Below are 27,158 nucleotides of genomic sequence, written 5' to 3' on the forward strand. Positions count from 1 at the left end.
AAATACGGAAAAGTATTAAAATATACACTATGACTCAAGAAAAATGATACAAGCAAGAAAATATTTTGGGTGTTGTCATTAAAAAACACTAAACATAAATTTTAGGAAATATAAATAAACTAGAGATAAATATATAAACTTAGATTAAATGGAAATTTCCATAAAAAACCGTAAAGTATTCAGCAGTTTCTAACTTAAACCTCCAATTTTTTATTTTTAATGAGAATTTCCCTAATTTTTATACTGGAGACTTGCAAAATTTTTTAGCTCGTACTTTTAGGACAAATGAACATCACACTAAAACCAAATGCAGAATACAAAAATAAAAATATCTCAAAATTATCAAACGAGAGTGAGTGAGTGTTTTATTCAATTTGGGGATTCCTGTGATGCCAACGGCGTACGGTCAACCGTCACAGCCTCAGATGTATAGCCTCTTCTCTAAGCTTAGACCTTTCCTTTCTTACTCGCCGTCGTCTTTCACTGCTCCGTTCCGGCGGCGGCGGAGTCTCGCGTTTTGCGCTCTTCCTACAAAGACGAAAGCCATCGACGCAGCGTTGATGAAGGAGAAATGGTTGGATTCCCTGACTCTACCCTCACTAGAAGAAGACATGGTGACTCGGGAGAATACTGAGTCAAGTTGTGTCATTGGGATTGACCCAGACTTGTCCGGTGCTCTGGCCTTTTTGAAAATTAACCACATCTCTGGTTCTTCTGAAGCTCAGGTCAGTCTCGCTACTTTTCTTTGGGATCATAAACCCTAGATTGGTGAAACTATGGTGGTTTTGTGATTCAGAATTGGAGTTGGTCTAATGAGCATCTTAAATTTTGCAATTTATCTCTGATTATATGGGGTTTTAGGGTTCTGAGAAATGATTTTTAAAGTTAACCCATTTGGGGAATTCAGAATTGTGTTGGTTTAATTAGCATATTGGGTTATGTAATTTGAGAGATTTTATGAAAAGCAAAATCTCTGTAAAGAAGTGAGAATTTCAGAGTTGTGAGTGGAATACTGCATCTTTACAAAGTTCTATTGTAATTTGTGGGAAAAGAGGAGAATATGAAGGAAATCATATGAATCATTTTGAATAGAACCAGATTTGTTAACCAAAGTTGATATATTTTTTTTCCTGCTTGTTTGTTAAATCCGGAATTAGGTCTTTGATACTCCTCACCTGCCGGTTTTAATCGGAAAAAGAGTACGGAAACGTTTGGATGCAAAGTCGATTGTTCAACTGATTCGAAGTTTAGATATACCCCATGGTAAGAAGAAGATGGTTCACGTTCTCTTTGTTGTTGTGTTTCATTGGGTAGAATTTAGAAACAGTTTACAAATTTCTGTGTTCAACAATGCAGGAAGTACAGCATATATTGAGCAATCGGTTCCCTTTCCCAAAGATGGAAAACAGGTCAACAAAACTCATCTTCTCTTCGATTATGATGTTTATCTGTCAAAACTGATAAATGATTGTGTGAATTCTCTGTATTAGGGTTGGTATAGTGGAGGTTTTGGATATGGATTTTGGATAGGAACACTTGTTGCATCAGGCTTTTCGGTCGTTCCGGTTCCTTCATCTGTATGGAAGCGGCATTTTCAACTTGCTGGTGGAAACTGCACAAAGGTAATTGATCTTTATTGTCAAATGTTTTAGATTTAAAAGGGAACCTCTCATTTGAAAATAAAGATTTTTTTTTTGTACAGGATGATAGTAGACGAGTTGCGTCGGAACTATTTCCTTCTCTTAGTTCGCAACTCAAGAGGAAAAAGGACCATGGACGAGCTGAAGCGTTGCTCATTGCAGCATATGGTGAAACCCTCAAATCCGCGAAGTTGTTGAACACGTCGCAAGATTTAGTCTTGTCTGAGGTTTACTGTTTAGAAAACTCGTCGTTGTAATGTTATCTTGGCTCAAGTCATTAACTACCTATTAAACAATTCCAATTTGTAGTCGACACTTAACTTTACTAATTCTTTTTGTTAAAGACCATATAATCTAAAAAAATCTACTCTAATAAATAGCTATCTGAGTGTCCATATCAAATTTTCAATATTTTGTTTTAATTTATCACATCATCGTTTTGCTTCTCGAACATTAAATTAAATAACAATTATTTTGAAATTTACTCTAATAAAAGTAGCTATTTGAGGCTTCTAAGAGTGTCCACATCATATTCTCAATATTTTATCTCAAATTGCCAAATCAGTAGCTTTGCTTCTTAAACATTAAATCAAATAACAATCTGAAAGAAACTAAAAATTTCGAAACAAACTCTCATGTGCCAGTTTGACCAAACAATTTATTCTCATATACCAGCATTATAAAAATTAATTTAGTTTTGAATTATTTTCAAATCGGAAAAGCGAGAAAATACTCAGTCACCCTTAGAACATCATAATATTTACTGACCAAACCAGTGATTGATCAAATATCCACACCCAGTTAGCTATACCGGATCCGATTTCAGGTCTAAATTTGAATAACCCTAAACTGGTCATATCTGGAAATTTCGTTCCATTAGGTACAATTACGAGGGTACTACGAACAAGAAGTCTTCAATTTTCTAAAATGGTCACAATCTTCAAATTCGCATCAGGTTTGTTCTCCGTTCTTCTTCATTTTTACCTTTTTGCTGTTACTTATCTTAGGCAGAAGGCTTACGAATGAATCTGTAGTGTCTGATACCTGGGTTTAGGAACGAGGAACTGAAATTAGTTTTACGTGCAAAATTTGAGTTCAGTTCAATTTGATTGATGTGTGGGGTGATAATTAGATGTGTCTTAACTTGGTAGAAATACTGTAATGGCATCATTCGGAGGAGATAGTGAGTCGCTTCAATTAACGCTGTGGAAGCCATTACGCTTTCGTAATGAGGTTGAGGAGCAAGCGTGTAATGAGCAACGCGTAATGATGAGGAAAACCAGCCGGCAATGCAACCGCTGAGTATGTATTTTAGTCCAAATCAATACAACAAGGCAATAAAGTTAGGTACTCAGTGTTGGATCCACAAAGCAGTGGAGAATCTGGAGTCGGCATCTCTGGGGCTGAGACCGGAGAAGCTAAGATGGTTTAGCGAGCATCCTCAATTCAAGCACTTCTGGCATATGCACAAGGCCATGTATTTGGATACAACCCATAAGACTCAAGGGATATGGATGCTCCTTCTACGCACAGGAAAGACAAACAAGAGGAGAAAGTGTTGGTTTGTTGTTAATGGAGTTCCAATTCGGTATTCGCTTAAGGAACATGGACTCATATCTGGATTAGACTGTCATGATTATCCAAAGAATTATGAGAAGATGGGCAGTAGTGATTTTAAGGAGAAGTATTTTAAGAAAGGAACTGTCCCATCACTTGCTGTTGTTAAAGAGAAGCTTGAAAAGATGTGTGGTGGTCCTGATCGCTTAAGAATATGTGTTTTGTACTTTCTTGCAAGCGTGTTAGGTGGTAAGGCTAAGACTGGGAAGGGAGCTCCCTCGGTAGACCCTTTTTTCTTGAGGATTGTAGAAGATCTCGATGCGTGTAGAACATTTCCTTGGGGGTAGGTATTCATTTGATGTGAATCTCAAGGAAATTAATCATACATTAAGGCACTTCAATGGGATCGTCGAAACTGATTCTTGGACATTTCCTGGCTTTGTTACTCCCCTGGAGTTGCTACCTTTTGAAGCAATACCTTGTCTGAAGGACACATACAGAGAAGAAGCTAGAGGAGCAGACATAGGGTGTCCTCGGATGTGTAAGACCAAGTTCAGACCATTCACTCTCATAGGATTTCCTCTGTCGGACCTCTACGAAACACTTGGTAATACCAAAGATATCCAGAGTATCTTGCAACCATCTGCTGATGAGGAAGATATGTTAGCTGGTATCATGGAAAGGTATGAAGACCCCGATAACAGTGATACAATTCCTGATAATTGGACGAGTTGTATAATTGATGATGAGAAGCCGATATTCTGGAAGGATATGAGCTTGGACGATGAAAAAAAATCGAGTTGAACCAGCGAAGAATGCCTCCTCTAAATCTCTGGCGCCGAGTGGGATTGTGGACCAGATTCAAGGGTTGAGAGGAGTATGGATGAGAAGTTCCTCTAAATGAGAGACCTCATCGATGGCATTGATAATAGATTGAAGTACGTTGAATCTTATGTGAAAGCGGAAATTCCAAGAGAAGGTCTTGGAGAAGAGAAGGAAGGAGAAGAACAAGATGATGAAGGAGAAGAAGGAGAAGAGCAAGGTGATGAAGGAGAAGAAGAGAATGAAGAAGTGGGAGGTGAGCTGGCATAGAAGGAAAAGAAGAAGACGGAGCCAGCGCTTGTCCGAACGTATTTAACTAGATGACGAATGATTGTGGGTGTTGGACTTGATGTGTGTGTGTGTCGAGGGTTGTCAAGTTTTACCCTAATTGAAATCAATAGCCGCAAGTGCACAGTTGATCGATTGTATTACTTAGGGATCGAATCCACAGGGAAGGAGGATCTTTTCCTGCAAAAAGCCTTTGAAATAAGTTAAAGTAAGGAAGTCTAGAACAAAAACGGTTTAGTGGGGGTTTGGTAGTGTGTTTAAAATGTAAAAACGAAATATTAAAAGAAAATATGGGAATTAAATGACGTAATAACTAAACTTAATGAAAATGACTAAAAATAATAAAAGCGGATATTCTAATGCTGAAATGAAAATGAACTAAAAAGGAAAGACAATATTGAACTAAAGCTTTAAAGAAAATCGGTGTAAAACAATGAAGAAGAAAGCGTTGGGGTTCAGGGAAGTTTTCTCAGGGGTACGGACGATTCAAAACATTGCTAGAGAGTAAAATTGATAAGATCTTAGCTTAAACTTTTTGAACTGGAGTCACAGACGTATGAATACGCCACTGTCGTGATCATAGACAACTATCTCTCTCAACCCTGACCAGTAGGTTTCCACTCTGGCCTTGGAAGAGAAGAGATGCATTATGTTTAAGACTCGTCCTAATTCACAAATCGCCCATAGGTAGGTTTCCACTCCTATGTTTGTTTTGCTCTCCCAAACTAGATATGATACCTGATGAACACTTTTGTGTCACCAAGCATCTGGGTCAGATTGTAGTTCATGACGCTACTCTCATGCCGTAAAAACGAATTCAGAAGAAAAAGTTCTAAGATTCGGCTCAATAGCCAATGGAATCCTCATCGAACATATGTATCCCCATCGAAAATCTCTTAATCCCAACAATAAAACTACTCAGACATAATGAACAAAATTAAAGACATAATATTAAGAAGTAGAATAGAAACCGAAATTGAAAAAGAAAGAACAAGAGTTCAAGAGAACAAATCTCTCTCTCCCTAAAAGCTAAAGCAAAAACAATAAAAGTATGAATTAAATAATTCGGTTCTCTAAGGTTGCCCGATTTAGGGTTCCTAAGACATGTATTTATAGTGCTCAAGACCTCTCTGGACGTCACTTAGGGTTTCTCCAAATGTGGGCTTCAGAAATGGGCTTTTTGGGCTCGGAGGTTGATGGCCGCGGTCGGGAGTGCTCTGACCGCGGGGAATGGGTTGTTGGCCGCGGGTGGAAGTGCTTGCCGGCTGGTTTACGGGACATCTTGCTCTTCGCGTATCTTTTGATTGAACCGTTGGATTGCCAAGCTGTAAAGTGCAATGGAAAGCTGATACTTCCATCTTTAAGGTCTCCAAATTTGAGCTGGATCAGACGGTGAGAAGGCCTTCAATCAGGGGTGAACTTCTGACGGTTTGACTCTGAGCTGAAATATGGTTTTCTATCCATTTTGTTAAGCTTTTCCCTAAGTTAGCTGAAAAGAGTCTTGGAACTACAAATACTAGAAAAACGTAATAAAAGTACTTAAAAGCAATTAAAAACATAGAAAAAATATTTCAAAACGATCCATAAAAGTGGTCAAAATACGGTGTTATCAACTCCCCCAGACTTAAACCTTTGTTTGTCCTCAAACAAAGCAAAAGCCTAAACTGGTTAAGTGAAAACAAAAATAGGAAATGCACAAATCTCATAGACATGAACTCTAAATTAGGACCAAAGATAGTGCATCAATCCACAACTTAGTCTAGAAAATTCTCACCAAAGCACAAGAGATACTAGTCCATTTTTTCCGTCATGCAAAACTTAAACAATTTAAATCTTGATTTCAGTCAACTAGCTCTCTACATTCATTAATTTCAATAGTGAGTTCTCATTAAAGACATCATCCAGGGTAGACGGCGTTTGGCATTAAAGGGCTATTTAAGTGGTGGAGTTAAAGTGTTTCGGGTTACCTGAAGATTTGGAGGATGCAAGATAATATGCAAAACAGCAAGAGAGATAAGGACCTGTTGATGACCACAGTTTTCAGTCACTTCTTCTTGCCAAATGTTGTTGCATAATCCTTCCTCCTTTGTTGTAAACAGCTGTTCCCCCAGACTTAGATTCTTTCCGGGAATCAGAAAACAATCTCCAAAACTCCATAAAATCAAACTCTAGTTGCCTTGGGACTTAAAATTCGACCTCTCTAGACTCTCTAAGGCTTTTATTTCCTTTCTTTTCTTATTTTTGGATTTTTTTTTTCTTGGAAAGGAAATGCCTTTTAAAGAGAGAGAGACTAGAGGACGAGATTGTACCAAAATTTGAGATTTTTCTAAGGCAAACTGAGCTTCCTCTTGTGTTGAATCCTTCCGGGAACTATTCCGGCAAATCGCAGGTCTCTGTCCTTGGTGATTGAAAACTGCGTCGTTCCTCTTTCTCTCTAACGTTTTTGCACTTATCTGCATATAAGACAATAGAAAACAAGAGTGCATGTGGTTTGAAAGAGGATTGGTTAAGGTGGGGAACTAGCTAAAGATGAACTAGCCATTCAGGATCAACAGAGAGTGGTAAAAGGATAAAGGAGTCCTGAATGTATGATTCGTTTCCCTGGTCTAATGCTTCAATGAGAAAATTAAGTCCAAATTAAGTCCAAATAAAACAGAGCTAGTGTATCCCTTCATCTAAATCAAAATCATTCAAATTCCTCTGGGGTACTTCGTTTCAAATGTGTTTAGCTACCGCCTAGTCTAGTCCTAAATCATGAATGAGCATGTCACTAGGAACAGTCTAAAAGCACACAGTCAACTATCATTGATTTATGTTCACCATTCCCTTTAAAACATATTTTGTTTTGAAAACCGATTTTGAAAAACTTTAAGGAAAATGCAAAAAGTGTAGATAATGCAAGACTCATGAAAGAAAAGTGGTTAGAAAGGATGAAATCTCCCCCAGACTTAAATCACACTGTCCTCAGTGTGAAACAAGTCGAGATTGGATGAGAAAAATGCATAGATAATCGAATTGGTAAGGACAAAGAGTACTTACCTGGATCCGGGATGCTGGTGGAAATGAACCGGATTCATTCGAAGGGGTTTGGGAAGGTGATTAGGTGGTGATGAAGGTGGTGGAAGGTGATGAATGAGGTGGAGGTGATTGGTGAGGTGGAATGGGGTGAAAGGGGTGGTTTGGGTCGGGTTTGGATCTCAACGACCAAGTGCCGCGGTCAGGGGCTGCACGACCGCGGCAATCAAGCACTTGGCCGCGGTCAGGACTACGCGACCGTGGCCGACGATAGGTTTCCCGCGGTCAGAACGTCTGCGACCGCGGGGGTTTATATCGCGACCTCTTCCTGCTTCTCCTTGGTTCCTGCTGGGCCGAGCAGTCAGGTACCATCTTTCTTTTTGGTTTTTCCGGGTTTTTGATTTTTTTGGCTTTTTTGTTTTATAAGAAACACCTGAAACTAAGAAAAAGAAAGAGATCAAAAGAAAAAGAAAGAAAAATCCTAAAGAAAACAATACCTAAATGGGTTGCCTCCCATTAAGCGCTTCTGTTTTAAGTCGTTTAGCTCGACTTTTGGTATTGGACGTGACTTATTCCAATGAAGAAGACCTTGTCCTGAGACAAGTCTTTTCGACATCTCCTTGCTTTGCTTAGCAGGTTCTTCGTCACTCCAAAGCTCTTCTTTAAATTCTTCTATTGCAGAACGTTTTCCTGCCTTGCTGTTGTATGGAACAGCTTCTGTGAAGACATCTTTGTCGATATTAGCAAATGAAATCCTCCGGTTTGGCCAGTCCATTATAGCTCTGGAAGTTGCTAGAAAAGACCATCCCAGAATCACTGGATATGTTGCATCTCTCGTTTCGACAATGTAGAAGTCGACAGGCACTATGCAATCTCCTATTCTCAAAGGAATTTCATGAGCTATTCCTTGAGGTGTTGCATTTGAATCATCAGCTAGGCTAATCTTTGCTCTAGTCCTGCGCAGGTGTCTAATACCAAGTCTCAAAGCAATTGCCTTGGACATCATGTTAAGACAAGCTCCAGAATCATATAGCACGTTTTTAAACATTTCTCCTCTAATAGAACAAGAGATAAGAAACTGACCTGCACCATCGATTTTGTGAAGTGTTCGAACAGGTTTACCTCTTCTGGCATGATTGAACAAGTCTTCTATCTCAGGGATTGATTCTTTGCTCTCACAGTAGTATTGGCCTATCATAAAGTCCTTGCAAGCTTTGGCAAACGTGATTCCTTCAGGCAAATTTCGAACCACATCATTGAATTCGTCGAGCTTTTCCTTGCTGATTTTGTTGGTGTAGTGGCTGCAGTCTTCCGGATTTTTAAGGTGAATCGCATAGACAGCTGCTTCTGGTGTTGTCATGTATCGAGCTCTCATAAAGTATGTATAGATATCCTCTTTAGATTCCTTGCAGTACCTGAAAAAGACTTGCAAACGACCAAGTTTCCAGATTTCATCAAAGCTTAAATGAGCAGGGAATGACCTGACTACGTTGTTGAACTCCATTAGTTTCGCTCTACTGATGTTGTTGGTGATCCATTGAATTTCTCCTGAGTCGTCTTCTGAGGAATATCCTGCGTTTGGATCTTCTACAAACAACCCATACTCTTCATCTTCAGAGTATTGCTCTTCATACTCATCTTCACAAGACAAAGCCATGTTGCAAGGCCATGACTTGTCCTCTTCTTCAGATCTTTGGGTGCTAATGGAGCAAACCAGTTGTTGATGGAGTGGTTTAGTCATCCCAGGAGGTGTACCAGATCCACGAAAGCCATCGACGCAGCGTTGATGAAGGAGAAATGGTTGGATTCCCTGACTCTACCCTCACTAGAAGAAGACATGGTGACTCGGGAGAATACTGAGTCAAGTTGTGTCATTGGGATTGACCCAGACTTGTCCGGTGCTCTGGCCTTTTTGAAAATTAACCACATCTCTGGTTCTTCTGAAGCTCAGGTCAGTCTCACTACTTTTCTTTGGGATCATAAACCCTAGATTGGTGAAACTATGGTGGTTTTGTGATTCAGAATTGGAGTTGGTCTAATGAGCATCTTAAATTTTGCAATTTATCTATGATTATATGGGGTTTTAGGGTTCTGAGAAATGATTTTTAAAGTTAACCCATTTGGGGAATTCAGAATTGTGTTGGTTTAATTAGCATATTGGGTTATGTAATTTGAGAGATTTTATGAAAAGCAAAATCTCTGTAAAGAAGTGAGAATTTCAGAGTTGTGAGTGGAATACTGCATCTTTACAAAGTTCTATTGTAATTTGTGGGAAAAGAGGAGAATATGAAGGAAATCATATGAATCATTTTGAATAGAACCAGATTTGTTAACCAAAGTTGATATATTTTTTTTCCTGCATGTTTGTTAAATCCGGAATTAGGTCTTTGATACTCCTCACCTGCCGGTTTTAATCGGAAAAAGAGTACGGAAACGTTTGGATGCAAAGTCGATTGTTCAACTGATTCGAAGTTTAGATATACCCCATGGTAAGAAGAAGATGGTTCACGTTCTCTTTGTTGTTGTGTTTCATTGGGTAGAATTTAGAAACAGTTTACAAATTTCTGTGTTCAACAATGCAGGAAGTACAGCATATATTGAGCAATCGGTTCCCTTTCCCAAAGATGGAAAACAGGTCAACAAAACTCATCTTCTCTTCGATTATGATGTTTATCTGTCAAAACTGATAAATGATTGTGTGAATTCTCTGTATTAGGGTTGGTATAGTGGAGGTTTTGGATATGGATTTTGGATAGGAACACTTGTTGCATCAGGCTTTTCGGTCGTTCCGGTTCCTTCATCTGTATGGAAGCGGCATTTTCAACTTGCTGGTGGAAACTGCACAAAGGTAATTGATCTTTATTGTCAAATGTTTTAGATTTAAAAGGGAACCTCTCATTTGAAAATAAAGATTTTTTTTTTGTACAGGATGATAGTAGACGAGTTGCGTCGGAACTATTTCCTTCTCTTAGTTCGCAACTCAAGAGGAAAAAGGACCATGGACGAGCTGAAGCGTTGCTCATTGCAGCATATGGTGAAACCCTCAAATCCGCGAAGTTGTTGAACACGTCGCAAGATTTAGTCTTGTCTGAGGTTTACTGTTTAGAAAACTCGTCGTTGTAATGTTATCTTGGCTCAAGTCATTAACTACCTATTAAACAATTCCAATTTGTAGTCGACACTTAACTTTACTAATTCTTTTTGTTAAAGACCATATAATCTAAAAAAATCTACTCTAATAAATAGCTATCTGAGTGTCCATATCAAATTTTCAATATTTTGTTTTAAATTATCACATCATCAGTTTTGCTTCTCGAACATTAAATTAAATAACAATTATTTTGAAATCTACTCTAATAAAAGTAGCTATTTGAGGCTTCTAAGAGTGTCCACATCATATTCTCAATATTTTATCTCAAATTGCCATATCAGTAGCTTTGCTTCTTAAACATTAAATCAAATAACAATCTGAAAAAAACTAAAAATTTCGAAACAAACTCTCATGTGCCAGTTTGACCAAACAATTTATTCTCATATACCAGCATTATAAAAATTAATTTAGTTTTGAATTATTTTCAAATCGGAAAAGCGAGAAAATACTCAGTCACCCTTAGAACATCATAATATTTACTGACCAAACCAGTTATTGATCAAATATCCACACCCAGTTAGCTATACCGGATCCGATTTCAGGTCTAAATTTGAATAACCCTAAACTGGTCATATCTGGAAATTTCGTTCCATTAGGTACAATTACGAGGGTACTACGAACAAGAAGTCTTCAATTTTCTAAAATGGTCACAATCTTCAAATTCGCATCAGGTTTGTTCTCCGTTCTTCTTCATTTTTACCTTTTTACTGTTACTTATCTTAGGCAGAAGGCTTACGAATGAATCTGTAGTGTCTGATACATGGGTTTAGGAACGAGGAACTGAAATTAGTTTTACGTGCAAAATTTGAGTTCAGTTCAATTTGATTGATGTGTGGGGTGATAATTAGATGTGTCTTAACTTGGTAGAAATACTGTAATGGCATCATTCGGAGGAGATAGTGAGTCGCTTCAATTAACGCTGTGGAAGCCATTACGCTTTCGTAATGAGGTTGAGGAGCAAGCGTGTAATGAGCAACGCGTAATGATGAGGAAAACCAGCCGGCAATGCAACCGCTGAGTATGTATTTTAGTCCAAATCAATACAACAAGGCAATAAAGTTAGGTACTCAGTGTTGGATCCACAAAGCAGTGGAGAATCTGGAGTCGGCATCTCTGGGGCTGAGACCGGAGAAGCTAAGATGGTTTAGCGAGCATCCTCAATTCAAGCACTTCTGGCATATGCACAAGGCCATGTATTTGGATACAACCCATAAGACTCAAGGGATATGGATGCTCCTTCTACGCACAGGAAAGACAAACAAGAGGAGAAAGTGTTGGTTTGTTGTTAATGGAGTTCCAATTCGGTATTCGCTTAAGGAACATGGACTCATATCTGGATTAGACTGTCATGATTATCCAAAGAATTATGAGAAGATGGGCAGCAGTGATTTTAAGGAGAAGTATTTTAAGAAAGGAACTGTCCCATCACTTGCTGTTGTTAAAGAGAAGCTTGAAAAGATGTGTGGTGGTCCTGATCGCTTAAGAATATGTGTTTTGTACTTTCTTGCAAGCGTGTTAGGTGGTAAGGCTAAGACTGGGAAGGGAGCTCCCTCGGTAGACCCTTTTTTCTTGAGGATTGTAGAAGATCTCGATGCGTGTAGAACATTTCCTTGGGGGTAGGTATTCATTTGATGTGAATCTCAAGGAAATTAATCATACATTAAGGCACTTCAATGGGATCGTCGAAACTGATTCTTGGACATTTCCTGGCTTTGTTACTCCCCTGGAGTTGCTAACTTTTGAAGCAATACCTTATCTGAAGGACACATACAGAGAAGAAGCTAGAGGAGCAGACATAGGGTGTCCTCGGATGTGTAAGACCAAGTTCAGACCATTCACTCTCATAGGATTTCCTCTGTCGGACCTCTACGAAACACTTGGTAATACCAAAGATATCCAGAGTATCTTGCAACCATCTGCTGATGAGGAAGATATGTTAGCTGGTATCATGGAAAGGTATGAAGACCCCGATAACAGTGATACAATTCCTGATAATTGGACGAGTTGTATAATTGATGATGAGAAGCCGATATTCTGGAAGGATATGAGCTTGGACGATGAAAAAAAATCGAGTTGAACCAGCGAAGAATGCCTCCTCTAAATCTCTGGCGCCGAGTGGGATTGTGGACCAGATTCAAGGGTTGAGAGGAGTATGGATGAGAAGTTCCTCTAAATGAGAGACCTCATCGATGGCATTGATAATAGATTGAAGTACGTTGAATCTTATGTGAAAGCGGAAATTCCAAGAGAAGGTCTTGGAGAAGAGAAGGAAGGAGAAGAACAAGATGATGAAGGAGAAGAAGGAGAAGAGCAAGGTGATGAAGGAGAAGAAGAGAATGAAGAAGTGGGAGGTGAGCTGGCATAGAAGGAAAAGAAGAAGACGGAGCCAGCGCTTGTCCGAACGTATTTAACTAGATGACGAATGATTGTGGGTGTTGGACTTGATGTGTGTGTGTGTCGAGGGTTGTCAAGTTTTACCCTAATTGAAATCAATAGCCGCAAGTGCACAGTTGATCGATTGTATTACTTAGGGATCGAATCCACAGGGAAGGAGGATCTTTTCCTGCAAAAAGCCTTTGAAATAAGTTAAAGTAAGGAAGTCTAGAACAAAAACGGTTTAGTGGGGGTTTGGTAGGGTGTTTAAAATGTAAAAACGAAATATTAAAAGAAAATATGGAAATTAAATGACGTAATAACTAAACTTAATGAAAATGACTAAAAATAATAAAAGCGGATATTCTAATGCTTAAATGAAAATGAACTAAAAAGGAAAGACAATATTGAACTAAAGCTTTAAAGAAAATCGGTGTAAAACAATGAAGAAGAAAGCGTTGGGGTTCAGGGAAGTTTTCTCAGGGGTACGGACGATTCAAAACATTGCTAGAGAGTAAAATTGATAAGATCTTAGCTTAAACTTTTCGAACTGGAGTCACAGACGTATGAATACGCCACTGTCGTGATCATAGACAACTATCTCTCTCAACCCTGACCAGTAGGTTTCCACTCTGGCCTTGGAAGAGAAGAGATGCATTATGTTTAAGACTCGTCCTAATTCACAAATCGCCCATAGGTAGGTTTCCACTCCTATGTTTGTTTTGCTCTCCCAAACTAGATCTGATACCTGATGAACACTTTTGTGTCACCAAGCATCTTGGTCAGATTGTAGTTCATGACGCTACTCTATGCCGTAAAAACGAATTCAGAAGAAAAAGTTCTAAGATTCGGCTCAATAGCCAATGGAATCCTCATCGAACATATGTATCCCCATCGAAAATCTCTTAATCCCAACAATAAAACTACTCAGACATAATGAACAAAATTAAAGACATAATATTAAGAAGTAGAATAGAAACCGAAATTGAAAAAGAAAGAACAAGAGTTCAAGAGAACAAATCTCTCTCTCCCTAAAAGCTAAAGCAAAAACAATAAAAGTATGAATTAAATAATTCGGTTCTCTAAGGTTGCCCGATTTAGGGTTCCTAAGACATGTATTTATAGTGCTCAAGACCTCTCTGGACGTCACTTAGGGTTTCTCCAAATGTGGGCTTCAGAAATGGGCTTTTTGGGCTCGGAGGTTGATGGCCGCGGTCGGGAGTGCTCTGACCGCGGGGAATGGGTTGTTGGCCGCGGGTGGAAGTGCTTGCCGGCTGGTTTACGGGACATCTTGCTCTTCGCGTATCTTTTGATTGAACCGTTGGATTGCCAAGCTGTAAAGTGCAATGGAAAGCTGATACTTCCATCTTTAAGGTCTCCAAATTTGAGCTGGATCAGACGGTGAGAAGGCCTTCAATCAGGGGTGAACTTCTGACGGTTTGACTCTGAGCTGAAATATGGTTTTCTATCCATTTTGTTAAGCTTTTCCCTAAGTTAGCTGAAAAGAGTCTTGGAACTACAAATACTAGAAAAACGTAATAAAAGTACTTAAAAGCAATTAAAAACATAGAAAAAGTATTTCAAAACGATCCATAAAAGTGGTCAAAATACGGTGTTATCAACTCCCCCAGACTTAAACCTTTGTTTGTCCTCAAACAAAGCAAAAGCCTAAACTGGTTAAGTGAAAACAAAAATAGGAAATGCACAAATCTCATAGACATGAACTCTAAATTAGGACCAAAGATAGTGCATCAATCCACAACTTAGTCTAGAAAATTCTCACCAAAGCACAAGAGATACTAGTCCATTTTTTCCGTCATGCAAAACTTAAACAATTTAAATCTTGATTTCAGTCAACTAGCTCTCTACATTCATTAAGTTCAATAGTGAGTTCTCATTAAAGACATCATCCAGGGTAGACGGCGTTTGGCATTAAAGGGCTATTTAAGTGGTGGAGTTAAAGTGTTTCGGGTTACCTGAAGATCTGGAGGATGCAAGATAATATGCAAAACAGCAAGAGAGATAAGGACCTGTTGATGACCACAGTTTTCAGTCACTTCTTCTTGCCAAATGTTGTTGCATAATCCTTCCTCCTTTGTTGTAAACAGCTGTTCCCCCAGACTTAGATTCTTTCCGGGAATCAGAAAACAATCTCCAAAACTCCATAAAATCAAACTCTAGTTGCCTTGGGACTTAAAATTCGACCTCTCTAGACTCTCTAAGGCTTTTATTTCCTTTCTTTTCTTATTTTTGGATTTTTTTTTTTTGGAAAGGAAATGCCTTTTAAAGAGAGAGAGACTAGAGGACGAGATTGTACCAAAATTTGAGATTTTTCTAAGGAAAACTGAGCTTCCTCTTGTGTCGAATCCTTCCGGGAACTATTCCGGCAAATCGCAGTTCTCTGTCCTTGGTGATTGAAAACTGCGTCGTTCCTCTTTCTCTCTAACGTTTTTGCACTTATCTGCATATAAGACAATAGAAAACAAGAGTGCATGTGGTTTGAAAGAGGATTGGTTAAGGTGGGGAACTAGCTAAAGATGAACTAGCCATTCAGGATCAACGGAGAGTGGTAAAAGGATAAAGGAGTCCTGAATGTATGATTCGTTTCCCTGGTCTAATGCTTCAATGAGAAAATTAAGTCCAAATTAAGTCCAAATAAAACAGAGCTAGTGTATCCCTTCATCTAAATCGAAATCATTCAAATTCCTCTGGAGTACTTCGTTTCAAATGTGTTTAGCTACCGCCTAGTCTAGTCCTAAATCATGAATGAGCATGTCACTAGGAACAGTCTAAGGGCACACAGTCAACTATCATTGATTTATGTTCACCATTCCCTTTAAAACATATTTTGTTTTGAAAACCGATTTTGAAAAACTTTAAGGAAAATGGAAAAAGTGTAGATAATGCAAGACTCATGAAAGAAAAGTGGTTAGAAAGGATGAAATCCTCCCCCAGACTTAAATCACACTGTCCTCAGTGTGAAAAAATCGAGATTGGATGAGAAAAATGCATAGATAATCGAATTGGTAAGGACAAAGAGTACTTACCTGGATCCGGGATGCTGGTGGAAATGAACCGGATTCATTCGAAGGGGTTTGGGAAGGTGATTAGGTGGTGATGAAGGTGGTGGAAGGTGATGAATGAGGTGGAGGTGATTGGTGAGGTGGAATGGGGTGAAAGGGGTGGTTTGGGTCGGGTTTGGATCTCAACGACCAAGTGCCGCGGTCAGGGGCTGCACGACCGCGGCAATCAAGCACTTGGCCGCGGTCAGGACTACGCGACCGTGGCCGACAGTAGGTTTCCCGCGGTCAGAACGTCTGCGACCGCGGGGGTTTATATCGCGACCTCTTCCTGCTTCTCCTTGGTTCCTGCTGGGCCGAGCAGTCAGGTACCATCTTTCTTTTTGGTTTTTCCGGGTTTTTGATTTTTTTGGCTTTTTTGTTTTATAAGAAACACCTGAAACTAAGAAAAAGAAAGAGATCAAAAGAAAAAGAAAGAAAAATCCTAAAGAAAACAATACCTAAATGGGTTGCCTCCCATTAAGCGCTTCTGTTTTAAGTCGTTTAGCTCGACTTTTGGTATTGGACGTGACTTATTCCAATGAAGAAGACCTTGTCCTGAGACAAGTCTTTTCGACATCTCCTTGCTTTGCTTAGCAGGTTCTTCGTCACTCCAAAGCTCTTCTTTAAATTCTTCTATTGCAGAACGTTTTCCTGCCTTGCTGTTGTATGGAACAGCTTCTGTGAAGACATCTTTGTCGATATTAGCAAATGAAATCCTCCGGTTTGGCCAGTCCATTATAGCTCTGGAAGTTGCTAGAAAAGACCATCCCAGAATCACTGGATATGTTGCATCTCTCGTTTCGACAATGTAGAAGTCGACAGGCACTATGCAATCTCCTATTCTCAAAGGAATTTCATGAGCTATTCCTTGAGGTGTTGCATTTGAATCATCAGCTAGGCTAATCTTTGCTCTAGTCCTGCGCAGGTGTCTAATACCAAGTCTCAAAGCAATTGCCTTGGACATCATGTTAAGACAAGCTCCAGAATCATATAGCACGTTTTTAAACATTTCTCCTCTAATAGAACAAGAGATAAGAAACTGACCTGCACCATCGATTTTGTGAAGTGTTCGAACAGGTTTACCTCTTCTGGCATGATTGAACAAGTCTTCTATCTCAGGGATTGATTCTTTGCTCTCACAGTAGTATTGGCCTATCATAAAGTCCTTGCAAGCTTTGGCAAACGTGATTCCTTCAGGCAAATTTCGAACCACATCATTGAATTCGTCGAGCTTTTCCTTGCTGATTTTGTTGGTGTAGTGGCTGCAGTCTTCCGGATTTTTAAGGTGAATCGCATAGACAGCTGCTTCTGGTGTTGTCATGTATCGAGCTCTCATAAAGTATGTATGGATATCCTCTTTAGACTCCTTGCAGTACCTGAAAAAGACTTGCAAACGACCAAGTTTCCAGATTTCTTCAAAGCTTAAATGAGCAGGGAATGACCTGACTACGTTGTTGAACTCCATTAGTTCCGCTCTACTGATGTTGTTGGTGATCCATTGAATTTCTCCTGAGTCGTCTTCTGAGGAATATCCTGCGTTTGGATCTTCTACAAACAACCCATACTCTTCATCTTCAGAGTATTTCTCTTCATACTCATCTTCACAAGACAAAGCCATGTTGCAAGGCCATGACTTGTCCTCTTCTTCAGATCTTTGGGTGCTAATGGAGCAAACCAGTTGTTGATGGAGTGGTTTAGTCATCCCAGGAGGTGTACCAGATCCACAGATGCTTGTATGAGCTGAACGGGACTGTTTTGGAACGTTTTTCCGGTGGGCCCTGACTGCAGGTGACGCGACCGCGGGGAAACGACCATGGGCCGCGGGTAGACCCATCACGATCGCGGGAACTGGCTTCCTGGCCGCGGTCGGAGGCGACGCGACCGCGGGGATTCGTCTCCGAGTTGCTCTGCTGCTATTGCTTCCTCCTTTGCTTCCTGGATGGTCTCCTAGGTCTTCTAGCTTGATGTACTTCCTCTCTGGACTTGAGTATTTAGTTTTGGTTGCTGGAATATGCTCTCCAAGTCCTTGCATGATCTCCTCAACCTTTTCTTCAACTTCATCAAGAGCATAGACTACTTTGTCCATGGTTGAGTCAAGCTCTTCGGTTTTGTCGATGACTTTGTACACCTTCTCTGAAACTTCGACTGTAAAGTCATAAGACTCCTTCTTAGCTTCGTTTAGGGCTTTGTCCACGTCATCAAGCTTGAAATCCAGGTCCATGACTTTGTTTTTGGTGTTGCGAAGCTCATAGTTGTGCTTTGCTTGCTCTTCCTCCATGTCATAGTTTTGCTAAAGCTTTAAAGAAAATCGGTGTAAAACAATGAAGAAGAAAGCGTTGGGGTTCAGGGAAGTTTTATCAGGGGTACGAACGATTCAAAACATTGCTAGAGAGTAAAATTGATAAGATCTTAGCTTAAACTTTTCGAATTGGAGTCACAGACGTATGAATACGCCACTGTCGTGATCATAGACAACTATCTCTCTCAACCCTGACCAGTAGGTTTCCACTCTGGCCTTGGAAGAGAAGAGATGCATTATGTTTAAGACTCGTCCTAATTCACAAATTGCCCATAGGTAGGTTTCCACTCCTATGTTTGTTTTGCTCTCCCAAACTAGATCTGATACCTGATGAACACTTTCGTGTCACCAAGCATCTGGATCAGATTGTAGTTCATGACGCTACTCTCATGCAGTAAAAACGAATTCAGAAGAAAAAGTTCTAAGATTCGGCTCAATAGCCAATGGAATCCTCATCGAACATATGTATCCCCATCGAAAATCCCTTAATCCCAACAATAAAACTACTCAGACATAATGAACGAAATTAAAGACATAATATTAAGAAGTAGAATAGAAACCGAAATTGAAAAAGAAAGAACAAGGGTTCAAGAGAACAAATCTCTCTCTCCCTAAAAGCTAAAGCAAAAACAATAAAAGTATGAATTAAATAATTCGGTTCTCTAAGGTTGCCCGAATAGGAACATCCTGGTGTTACCATATAGGAACATCCTGGCGTTTCTTTCCAGGAAGGGGAGGTGCAGAAGGAGAAGAAGAAGAAGATTAGGAGTTAATAGTCTCAGATGTTCCCTTTATCATGCTCTCGATTCGGATTTTTGAATAAATAAATTGCTCGTGGGATCGTGTTGTTTGCACATTTAAATTTATTTTGAGGATATTGGTTTGGTTACAGTTATTAAGAATTGGTTGAAATTAAATTAGGTTTGAGGATTTCGGTTTGATATTAATCGGGTTGCTCTTTGATTGTTGGGTAACTGTCTAATCGGTTATTAAATTAGCATTTTTAAAACGACGCGTGTGCTTGATAGTTGAGCTAGTCGTATATAGAGAAACGCATAATTTTTATTGTGAGTCGACACAATTAATGCATGCACTGGATCACTTCTTCTTCTTAAATATCACTCCCTGACCTTTCATAACACAACACTATCACTGAGAAAGAAACCCTAAACTTCCAAAATAACTCTACAAAATGGCGTCTATTCCAAACAATCCTCATCCGGCGGCTGAACCACGTCCCGAGCAATGGATGCGTCGCTACCTGAGCGAACTCCAGCGAAACCCTTCTCCGATATACTCCGTCGGGTTGGAGGCGGAAGACCCGTACATGTGGGCGGCGACGATCACCGGTCCGCCGGAAAACCCATACGAAGGGGGTATCTTCAACCTGCGCATCATTTTCCCGCTGCAGTGCACTTCTGGACCCCCAACTTCCACCCCAATGTGAGCGACCGCGACAACATCTTCCATTCGATGCTCATGTCTGATACGTGGTGCATCGCGACTTCAGTGGCCCAAATGTTGATGACTCTGGCCCAGATGCTCTTGCATCCGCTGGTGGGTGAGGGCGACGTCGTCAGGGAGGAGGTGGCGGTGATGTACCGGAAAGATAGGGCCCGCTATAAGGAACTCGCGCGTATCTTCACCAGGATCCGCGCCGGTTAATCCATGGCGGGACAAAATTTTAGTAATGTTATTTTCTGTTTTTTGGGTTTTTTTTATTTTATTATGAACTTTAATTATGTATTTTTATTATATCATGTTATTATGTTTTTTGTGATTAATTGAAAAATTTCACAAAATTTTGGGTGTGTTAACGATAAAATAGAAACCCTCATAACTCTAACATCTGATAAGAACTCTAATAAATGGAGAATTAGGTAGTCTCTGAAAACATCAAAAATTCGTAGTTAAATCTGATAAAATTAATAATAAATTCTTTAATATTACTTAGGGTTTGGCTTGGTAGTTTTTAGATTTGGTAGTTGTACCAGTTTAACATTGAAAATGGACACATTTATTTCTATTTATTAACGATTACGTATGAAGACGTCACCAAGCACCGCCTCGCTTTTCTTTAACTATCCCACTTCTCATTTCATTTAATTTCATTCATTGTAACATCTATTTATTTTATTTTCGTCAGAAACCCTAATTTTCAATAACTGTCAATATCGTGCAACTTTGAGAAACTAGAATAATTGGGAGTATTAAAAAATTATTATAACTTGTACCAATAAATAAATTATCTAAATAGATATTTAGTTGAACACAAGATAAACTATAAATTATCTAAATATATATTTTGCAGAAGAATTTATAACTAACATCAATTAAAATAGTTTGAAAACATCATAATTATTATAATGCATAAACTAAATAAAAAAACACCAAACGAGTTTAAGTAAACATAACAGAAGGGAAAAAGGAGGACATCACTCCTTAAAATCTAGAACTTATATTAAGAAATAATAAAAAGATAATCTCGTAGAATTGTCATTTATGCATTCCCCAGTCCATCTCTTCTTGCATCCTCCATCGTCTCAATATAATATTATTTAAAATATTACTTTTAAATATTTGATACGTATCTTCCAAAAAAATAGCCATCAACAATTCAACATTGTCCGTTTTTAGAATCTATAGCGATGCGGTGCTTTAGGGTTTCAAAAGGCGATTTCAAAATTCTCCTCACGGTAGCTGCTGGATCTCGTCACCCTCGCCGTTCATCGTCTCCGTCGTGCTAATCTACGTGCCCCTCACGTCCTTTACGTTTGCGTAGCGTCTCCTTACTGTAGTTTGCAGTTATTTTGTCTCAGGTTAATTCGCTTATGCACGCTCCCTTTGGTTTTCTCGGGCTCGTTACGTTTCAATGAATCATCGCTACTCTTGAGAGAAGAAAGGCAAGGATGTAGCCTCTTCTCATCGTTGGATCAGAGATCCTCCAATACGCCTCCCAGATGAATCGAACCCCGATCTCATTGAAGCAAATCAAGTAACCCTAATCGTTCGTGTTCTCAACCCAAGCGTTCAGAGAACAAAGGCGCTAATCGGTTTTATGCCTCAAATGTCACGTATGGAAGAGAAGATTGTTTGGAAAGATCAAGGAACTGAGAAGTTCCACTTCAAATCCAAGACAGAAGAGGATCTCCAAGCAGTACTAAACGAAGCCCCCTTTCACTTTAAGCGGTGGATGTTTGTGCTTCAGCGCTGGGAACCAGTAATTTCTGATGCCTTTCCATCGACCATTCCCTTTTGGATTATAGTTCATGGAATTCCGGCTCATTGCTCCACCGAGAATAATCTTAAAGCAATTGGTAATGTGATGGGAAAGTATTTGGCTCATGATGTCGATGAAGCAATGGTCCGTGTTGAAATCAATGCTCTGAAGCCCCTGATTAAGAGGAAGGCGATTCAATTCCCTTCAGGTGTAGAGGTTTCTGTAGTATTTGAATATGTCAGATTGGAGAAACACTGCTTCCTTTGTATGCCTCTGAGCCACGAAAAAGAAGACTGCCCACACCAGACTAAAAATCGAGACTCTGATCTGCAAGGAACCCACATCAACAGTCAGCAGACTCTTCAGAGACTTGAAGATGATAGGCAAAAGAAGGATGATCACAGAGGCCGTCCTCAGGCATCGTGACAAGATCCCTTTTTTCACTTGCAGTCTCGACAGGTGAATCCTCCTCTGCAACAAAACCGATCTGAAACCAACAAGTCAAGGGACAGAGACCCTGTCCGAGGAGACAGAGAGGCTCCGCGAGCTGATAACCCACCTCCTAAAAGGCTTTCTCGCTCCCCCCCCCCCGAGAAGATATGATGACAACAGGATCTCGCTCCCGCCCACTCACTCGTCGAAGGATGATGATCGCAGATTATCGAAGTCCCAACTGAAATCCCGACCTCGATACGATGACTCGCGTAACTCCGGACACCTAGCTCCTCATCACCACCCTCATTCGGAGGGAACTTACTGCAAAGTTCATCGACCGAAGGATCGGGATTTTTGTCTTTCTTCCCGAAGTGATGCTGATCACCGCTCTCGCGAGGCTCCGAGCAGAGAGGCCGCTTTCAGAGCTCAAGCTCCACCTTTTTGAAGAGACTCCTTGCACCAGCTTCCACGAGATGACTCTGAGCATCACTCTCGAGAATCACCGAACAGAGATGCCCCGAACAGAACCTAAACTCCTCTAATTCGAAGCGGCTCCGCGAACCATTCTCCCCGAGATAACTCTGTTCACTGCTCTCGCGACATTCTGAGCAGAAATGCACCGAACAGAGAAGCTTCAAACAGAACCCTGTCTCCTCCATCTCGCCGAGGTTCTTCGTACCGTCGATCCAGAGATTCTCCAGCTTCTCCTACGCGTGAACCCCCAACGTCGAGACGAAGAATTCTGGCAAGCGATTCTAATGGTAATCCAGCTGTTAATCCACGCGATATCTCAGCTTCCAATCGCTGAGATCATCCTTCATCTTCAAATAATGGGCATCGCCCGTCAGCCCTAGAAAGACTGGAAGATCCTCGATCTCTGCATAATGATCCCCTCCCCTCTACAAATGTTATTGGTTCTATGAATTCTCCCAGAGACTGGGTCGAGAACGATGATCTCCTGGGATCTCCAAAACAGGTAGAGGAATCAAATCTCCAAATCGAGACCTCTTTTCAACACAGGAGCAAATTCCAAAGGAACCACTCCTTATCCGAAAACTCCTCTGAGGTGACAATCCCGGATCTTCCACCTCTGCATGGCGAGAAGATTTTGGCAACCTTTAGACTGGGGCCGCACACAATTCCAATAAAACAACGCCTGGAATTTCCCAGGAAAACTACTCCAAAGAGGAAGCTTGCAAAACCAGCGTCCAGATCAGTGGTAAAACAGACTACACAGTCTGCCTCAAAGAAGTTAGCATCGAGAAGCCCAATCCAGAACACAAAGTCGAAACGCAGAATCATGACTAAGAAGAACTCTCCTCAGAGGAGACTCGGTGCTGATCCAGCGAAACATCCTGCTGCAAATACTTCGAAGACCATGACAGTCTCTGCTGTAGTGTCTAATGTTGATCTTTCTAGTAGTGATCTTGTTACCTCTATCTCTAAGGTCTTAGTGCCTTCCTCTTGTAAGGGCTTGATGGTTGCCTAAAAACCATCGTCAACTCAATGATACAACCTGTTGGAACTGTCAAGGGATTGGAAACTACTTGACAGTTTGACGCCTAAGGGAATTGAGATTGAGTCTCTTCCCAGATATTATGTTTCTCGCTGAAACAAAAAAACCAAGATGATGTTGTTTTCAGCGTATTTTAGTGGATGGGTTATGATAATAGGTTTACGGTTTCTCCGATTGGACTTAGTGGTGGTCTAGCATTGTTTTGGAAGAAAGATACATATCTGGAGATTCTATCTTCTTCCCCGAACTTCATTGACACCAAAATTAAGTACAAGGCGAAAACTTTCTTTTTTACTTTCGTTTATTGTCATCTGGCAAGCCAAAGACGACAAGAAGTATGGAACCAGATCTCGGAACTAGGTGCAAATAGGGAGTCTGCTTGGATCCTCTCAGGCGACTTCAACGAGATTCTAGATAATTCATAAAAACAGGGAGGCCCAAGGAGGCACGAGGGCTCGTTTGTAAACTTTCGGAGTTTCATATCCCAAAACGGGCTATGGGATGTGAACTTCTCCGGCAATCCACTATCATGGCAAGGCATGCACTACGACCAGTTCATTTGAGCGAGATTAGATTGATCCGTCTTGAATGATGCTTGGGTGGAAGCATTCCCCTCGGGTAGATCGGAATATCTTTGATACGAAGGATCTGACCATCGACCGCTGGTCACCTTCCTTGACGATTCCAGGATCAAGAGGAGAGGTATCTTCAGGTTTGACAATAGACTGCGGGAGAAAGAAGAAATTATGGAACTCATTGGCCAAATTTGGAGGATCTCAGACGAGATACAATTTTTACTAAGATTTCCAACTGCAGACGGGGGATCATCAGGTGGACCAAAGCCCAGAACATGAACAGTGCAAAACTTATCTCTGATACGCAGACAGAACTGGAAAGAGCCCCAGCAGACCTCCAAGACCCCGATGTCATAGGTCGCTGTACGGAGACCCTTGAACAAGCATACAAAGCAGAGGAGCAATTTCGGAAACAACGGAGCCGAATCCTTTGGCTCCAGAGTGGAGATCGCAACACCGGATGCTTTCACACAGTCACACGAAACCACCGTACATGTAACAGATTTAATGGCCTATAATAGGGCAGGATGTTGTCAAAGAAATCCAAGAGTTTTTCATCTCCGGAAATTTCCCCTCGCATCAGAATGAGACTCACATTCGCCTCATCCCTAAGATCCTAGGGCCCCGAAAAGTCTCGGATTATCGTCCCATTACTCTATGCAATGTCTACTACAATATCATTGCTAAAATTCTCACCAAGCGTCTTCAAGGGATTCTTCCAACTCTGATTGCAGAGACTCAGTCGGCTTTTGTCCCGAACAGAGCTATCTCCGATAACGTCATGATTACACATGAGACTCTTCACTACCTGAGGACGTCAGAAGCAAAGAAGAGATGCTTTATGGCTGTTAAGACGAACATGAGTAAAGCCTATGACCGAATAGAGTGGAACTTCTTTCGAGCGGTGCTGGAGCGTCTGGGTTTTCATCCCACATGGATCAAATGGATAATGGAACGCGTTACGACAGTATCATACTCTTTCCTTATTAATGGAGGACCACAGGGAAGAGTGCTTCCTTCATGTGGACTTAGACAGGGAGACCCCCTCTCGCCCTACCTCTTCATTCTCTGCACAGAGGTGCTAGCAGGACTCTGTCGTAAAGCGCAAGAGGATGGTTCTTTGCCTGGCATTCGAGTTTCACGAAACAGCCCGCAAGTTAACCATCTTCTTTTTGCCGATGACACTATGTTTTTCTGTAGATCAAATCCCACCAGCTGTGCGGTACTTGCGTCCATTCTCAGGAGGTATGAAGAGGCGTCGGGCCAGAGTATCAACCTCGCTAAATCTTTGATCACCTTCTCGGCAAAGACCCCCCGATATTTGAGAGACACGGCTCACCGCATCCTGCGAATTCAAAATGAAGGGGGCACAGGAAAATATCTAGGCCTCCCGGAGAACTTTGGGCAAAAGAAAAAAGATATCTTTGCGAGCCAGGTAGATCGTATCAGATAGAGATCTCACAGCTAGGCCTCGAGATTCTTATCGGCTGCTGGCAAGCAGGTCCTACTCAAATCAGTTATTTCGGCAATGCCTTTGTACTCCATGTCCTGTTTCAAACTCCCCAAATCTCTCTGTAAGCAGATTCAATCAGTTCTAACACGGTTTTGGTGGGATGACAAAGTGGACCAACGAAAGATGAGCTGGGTTTCCTGGAACAGACTGTCGAACCCAATAAATGCAGGCGGCTTGGGTTTTCGAGACATAGAACGTTTAATGACGCCCTCGTAGCAAAGATTAGAGCTCGACTTATTACCCACCCGCATACACTAGTTTCTAGAGTCTTGCTGGGGAAATATAGTCACAATACACCATTCATGGAATGCTCAATACCCTCCAATCCATCTCACGGATGGAGGAGTATTCTCGCAGGGAGAGAGGTCCTCCATATAGGAATGGGGTGGCTCGTTGGGAACGGAGAGTCAATACGAGTTTGGTATGATCCCTGGTTAAGCTCGTCGGAACCACTCTGTCCAACTGGCCCTCCACCGCTCGAGCTACAAGACCTCAGGATATCAGACCTGATTGACCATGACCTTAATGTGTGGAACTGGACGAGGATCCTAGAGACCATTCCTGACTTCGAACACCAGATTCGCCTTATCCCCCTCAGCGCATCTAAGCTAGCTGACAAGCTAGTATGGCTCCCAATGAAAAACAGACGGTATACGGTCAGGTCGGGCTACGGTATTACGGCTTCTGATCTTATTCCGGAGAGACAAAGGAATTTCAATTGGCAACAAAATATTTGGAGACTCCGAGTTGCCCCCAAGATCAAGCATCTTCTCTAGAAAGCAGCGTCTGACGCTTTACCGGTAGGAGTACAGTTGGTAAACCGTGGAATTCAGGTGGACTTTGCCTGTAAGGTATGCAGGGCACCTGAAACGATTACCATGTTCTCAGAGATTGCCAATTCGCGCGGAACACATGGGCGCTTGCCCCCCTACGCGACCAGAAACACCTGAACACGGTCCATGTACTCGACTTCCTTCACCTAGCGAGATCTCTAGTTCCCCTTCCTCCTTCGGGGCTATCTGCGACGGCCCTCCCGGCGTGGATATGCTGGAATCTCTGGACGTCCCGTAATCAGAGGATTTTCTCCAACACTACCTTCTCCGAGCAAGAAGTTATGACTAAGGCTATTTTCAGATGCCAAGATCTGGCAAGAAGCTCAGCAACAAAAGCCTCCTACTCTGCCATCCATGACTGTCTCACCCCCGCCCATAGAACCTTCTATCGTGGATGTTATGTCGATGCCGCTTGGTAAGATGCCTCACAGTCGTGTGGAATGGGTATTATTATCAAGCTAAATGAGGAGGAACAAACTCAGAGCATCGCGAGTTCCCGGCGGCATGTTGCTTCCTCCCTCGCAGCTGAGGCATGGGCGATCCGGGATGCCATCCTTCTAGCCCTGGACCGAGGAGTGGAGGAGATTCAAATGCTATCGGACTGCCAGACCCTGGTGAATATCCTTCGTTTGCATGAGACTCATACTGAGATCCATGCTATTGTTTTAGACATTCGCCTTTTGGTGATGTCGTTTTCTTCAGTGTCATTTTTCTATATCCCCCGGACAATGAATTTCGCGGCGGATGCACTTGCTAAAGAAGCTCTTCGAGCTCTCTTAAACGATGTCGATGTTGGTTGATTTAATGAAGTTTTTCTTTTGACCCAAAAAAAAAAATTTGATACGTAATCAAAAGTTTA

The 27,158-nt window shown here is 41.1% G+C and overlaps 4 protein-coding genes and 1 pseudogene across 5 annotated transcripts; all 5 read left to right on the forward strand.

Moving 5' to 3' along the window:
* The first annotated feature begins 314 nt into the window (after nucleotides 1–314).
* LOC18025488 (Holliday junction resolvase MOC1, chloroplastic) lies at nucleotides 315–10,531 on the forward strand. Of its 2 annotated transcripts, XM_006408551.2 has the most exons (6): nucleotides 315–574; nucleotides 9,123–9,273; nucleotides 9,706–9,811; nucleotides 9,905–9,957; nucleotides 10,039–10,170; nucleotides 10,251–10,531. In XM_006408551.2, the coding sequence occupies exons 1-6, from the start codon at nucleotides 390–392 to the stop codon at nucleotides 10,443–10,445; spliced, it is 822 nt and encodes a 273-aa protein (XP_006408614.2). In that variant the 5' UTR covers nucleotides 315–389; the 3' UTR covers nucleotides 10,446–10,531. The 2 variants fall into 2 exon arrangements, with proteins under 2 accessions (XP_006408614.2, XP_006408613.1); XM_006408550.2 differs by lacking the exons at nucleotides 9,123–9,273; nucleotides 9,706–9,811; nucleotides 9,905–9,957; nucleotides 10,039–10,170; nucleotides 10,251–10,531 and adding exons at nucleotides 1,158–1,263; nucleotides 1,357–1,409; nucleotides 1,491–1,622; nucleotides 1,703–2,049 and having other exon boundaries at nucleotides 315–725.
* A 947-nt stretch (nucleotides 10,532–11,478) lies between these two features.
* On the forward strand, nucleotides 11,479–12,550 carry LOC112089268 (uncharacterized protein At3g43530-like). Its single transcript, XM_024160338.1, has 2 exons — nucleotides 11,479–12,089; nucleotides 12,139–12,550. Exons 1-2 carry the CDS (start codon nucleotides 11,479–11,481, stop codon nucleotides 12,548–12,550), a joined length of 1,023 nt encoding a protein of 340 aa, XP_024016106.1.
* Nucleotides 12,551–19,452: 6,902 nt separating this feature from the next.
* Nucleotides 19,453–19,872, forward strand: LOC18025490 (ubiquitin-conjugating enzyme E2-17 kDa). Its single transcript, XM_024160339.1, has one exon. The coding sequence runs from the start codon at nucleotides 19,453–19,455 to the stop codon at nucleotides 19,870–19,872; it is 420 nt and encodes a 139-aa protein (XP_024016107.1).
* A 1,402-nt stretch (nucleotides 19,873–21,274) lies between these two features.
* On the forward strand, nucleotides 21,275–21,853 carry LOC112089269 (uncharacterized protein At4g02000-like). The gene has a single exon (XM_024160340.1). The coding sequence runs from the start codon at nucleotides 21,275–21,277 to the stop codon at nucleotides 21,851–21,853; it is 579 nt and encodes a 192-aa protein (XP_024016108.1).
* Nucleotides 21,854–22,781: 928 nt separating this feature from the next.
* On the forward strand, nucleotides 22,782–26,718 carry LOC112089270 (annotated as a pseudogene).
* Nucleotides 26,719–27,158: the final 440 nt, after the last annotated feature.

Source organism: Eutrema salsugineum, unplaced genomic scaffold (genome assembly GCF_000478725.1).
Source record: "Eutrema salsugineum unplaced genomic scaffold, Eutsalg1_0 scaffold_12, whole genome shotgun sequence".
Taxonomy (NCBI): Eukaryota; Viridiplantae; Streptophyta; class Magnoliopsida; order Brassicales; family Brassicaceae; genus Eutrema; species Eutrema salsugineum.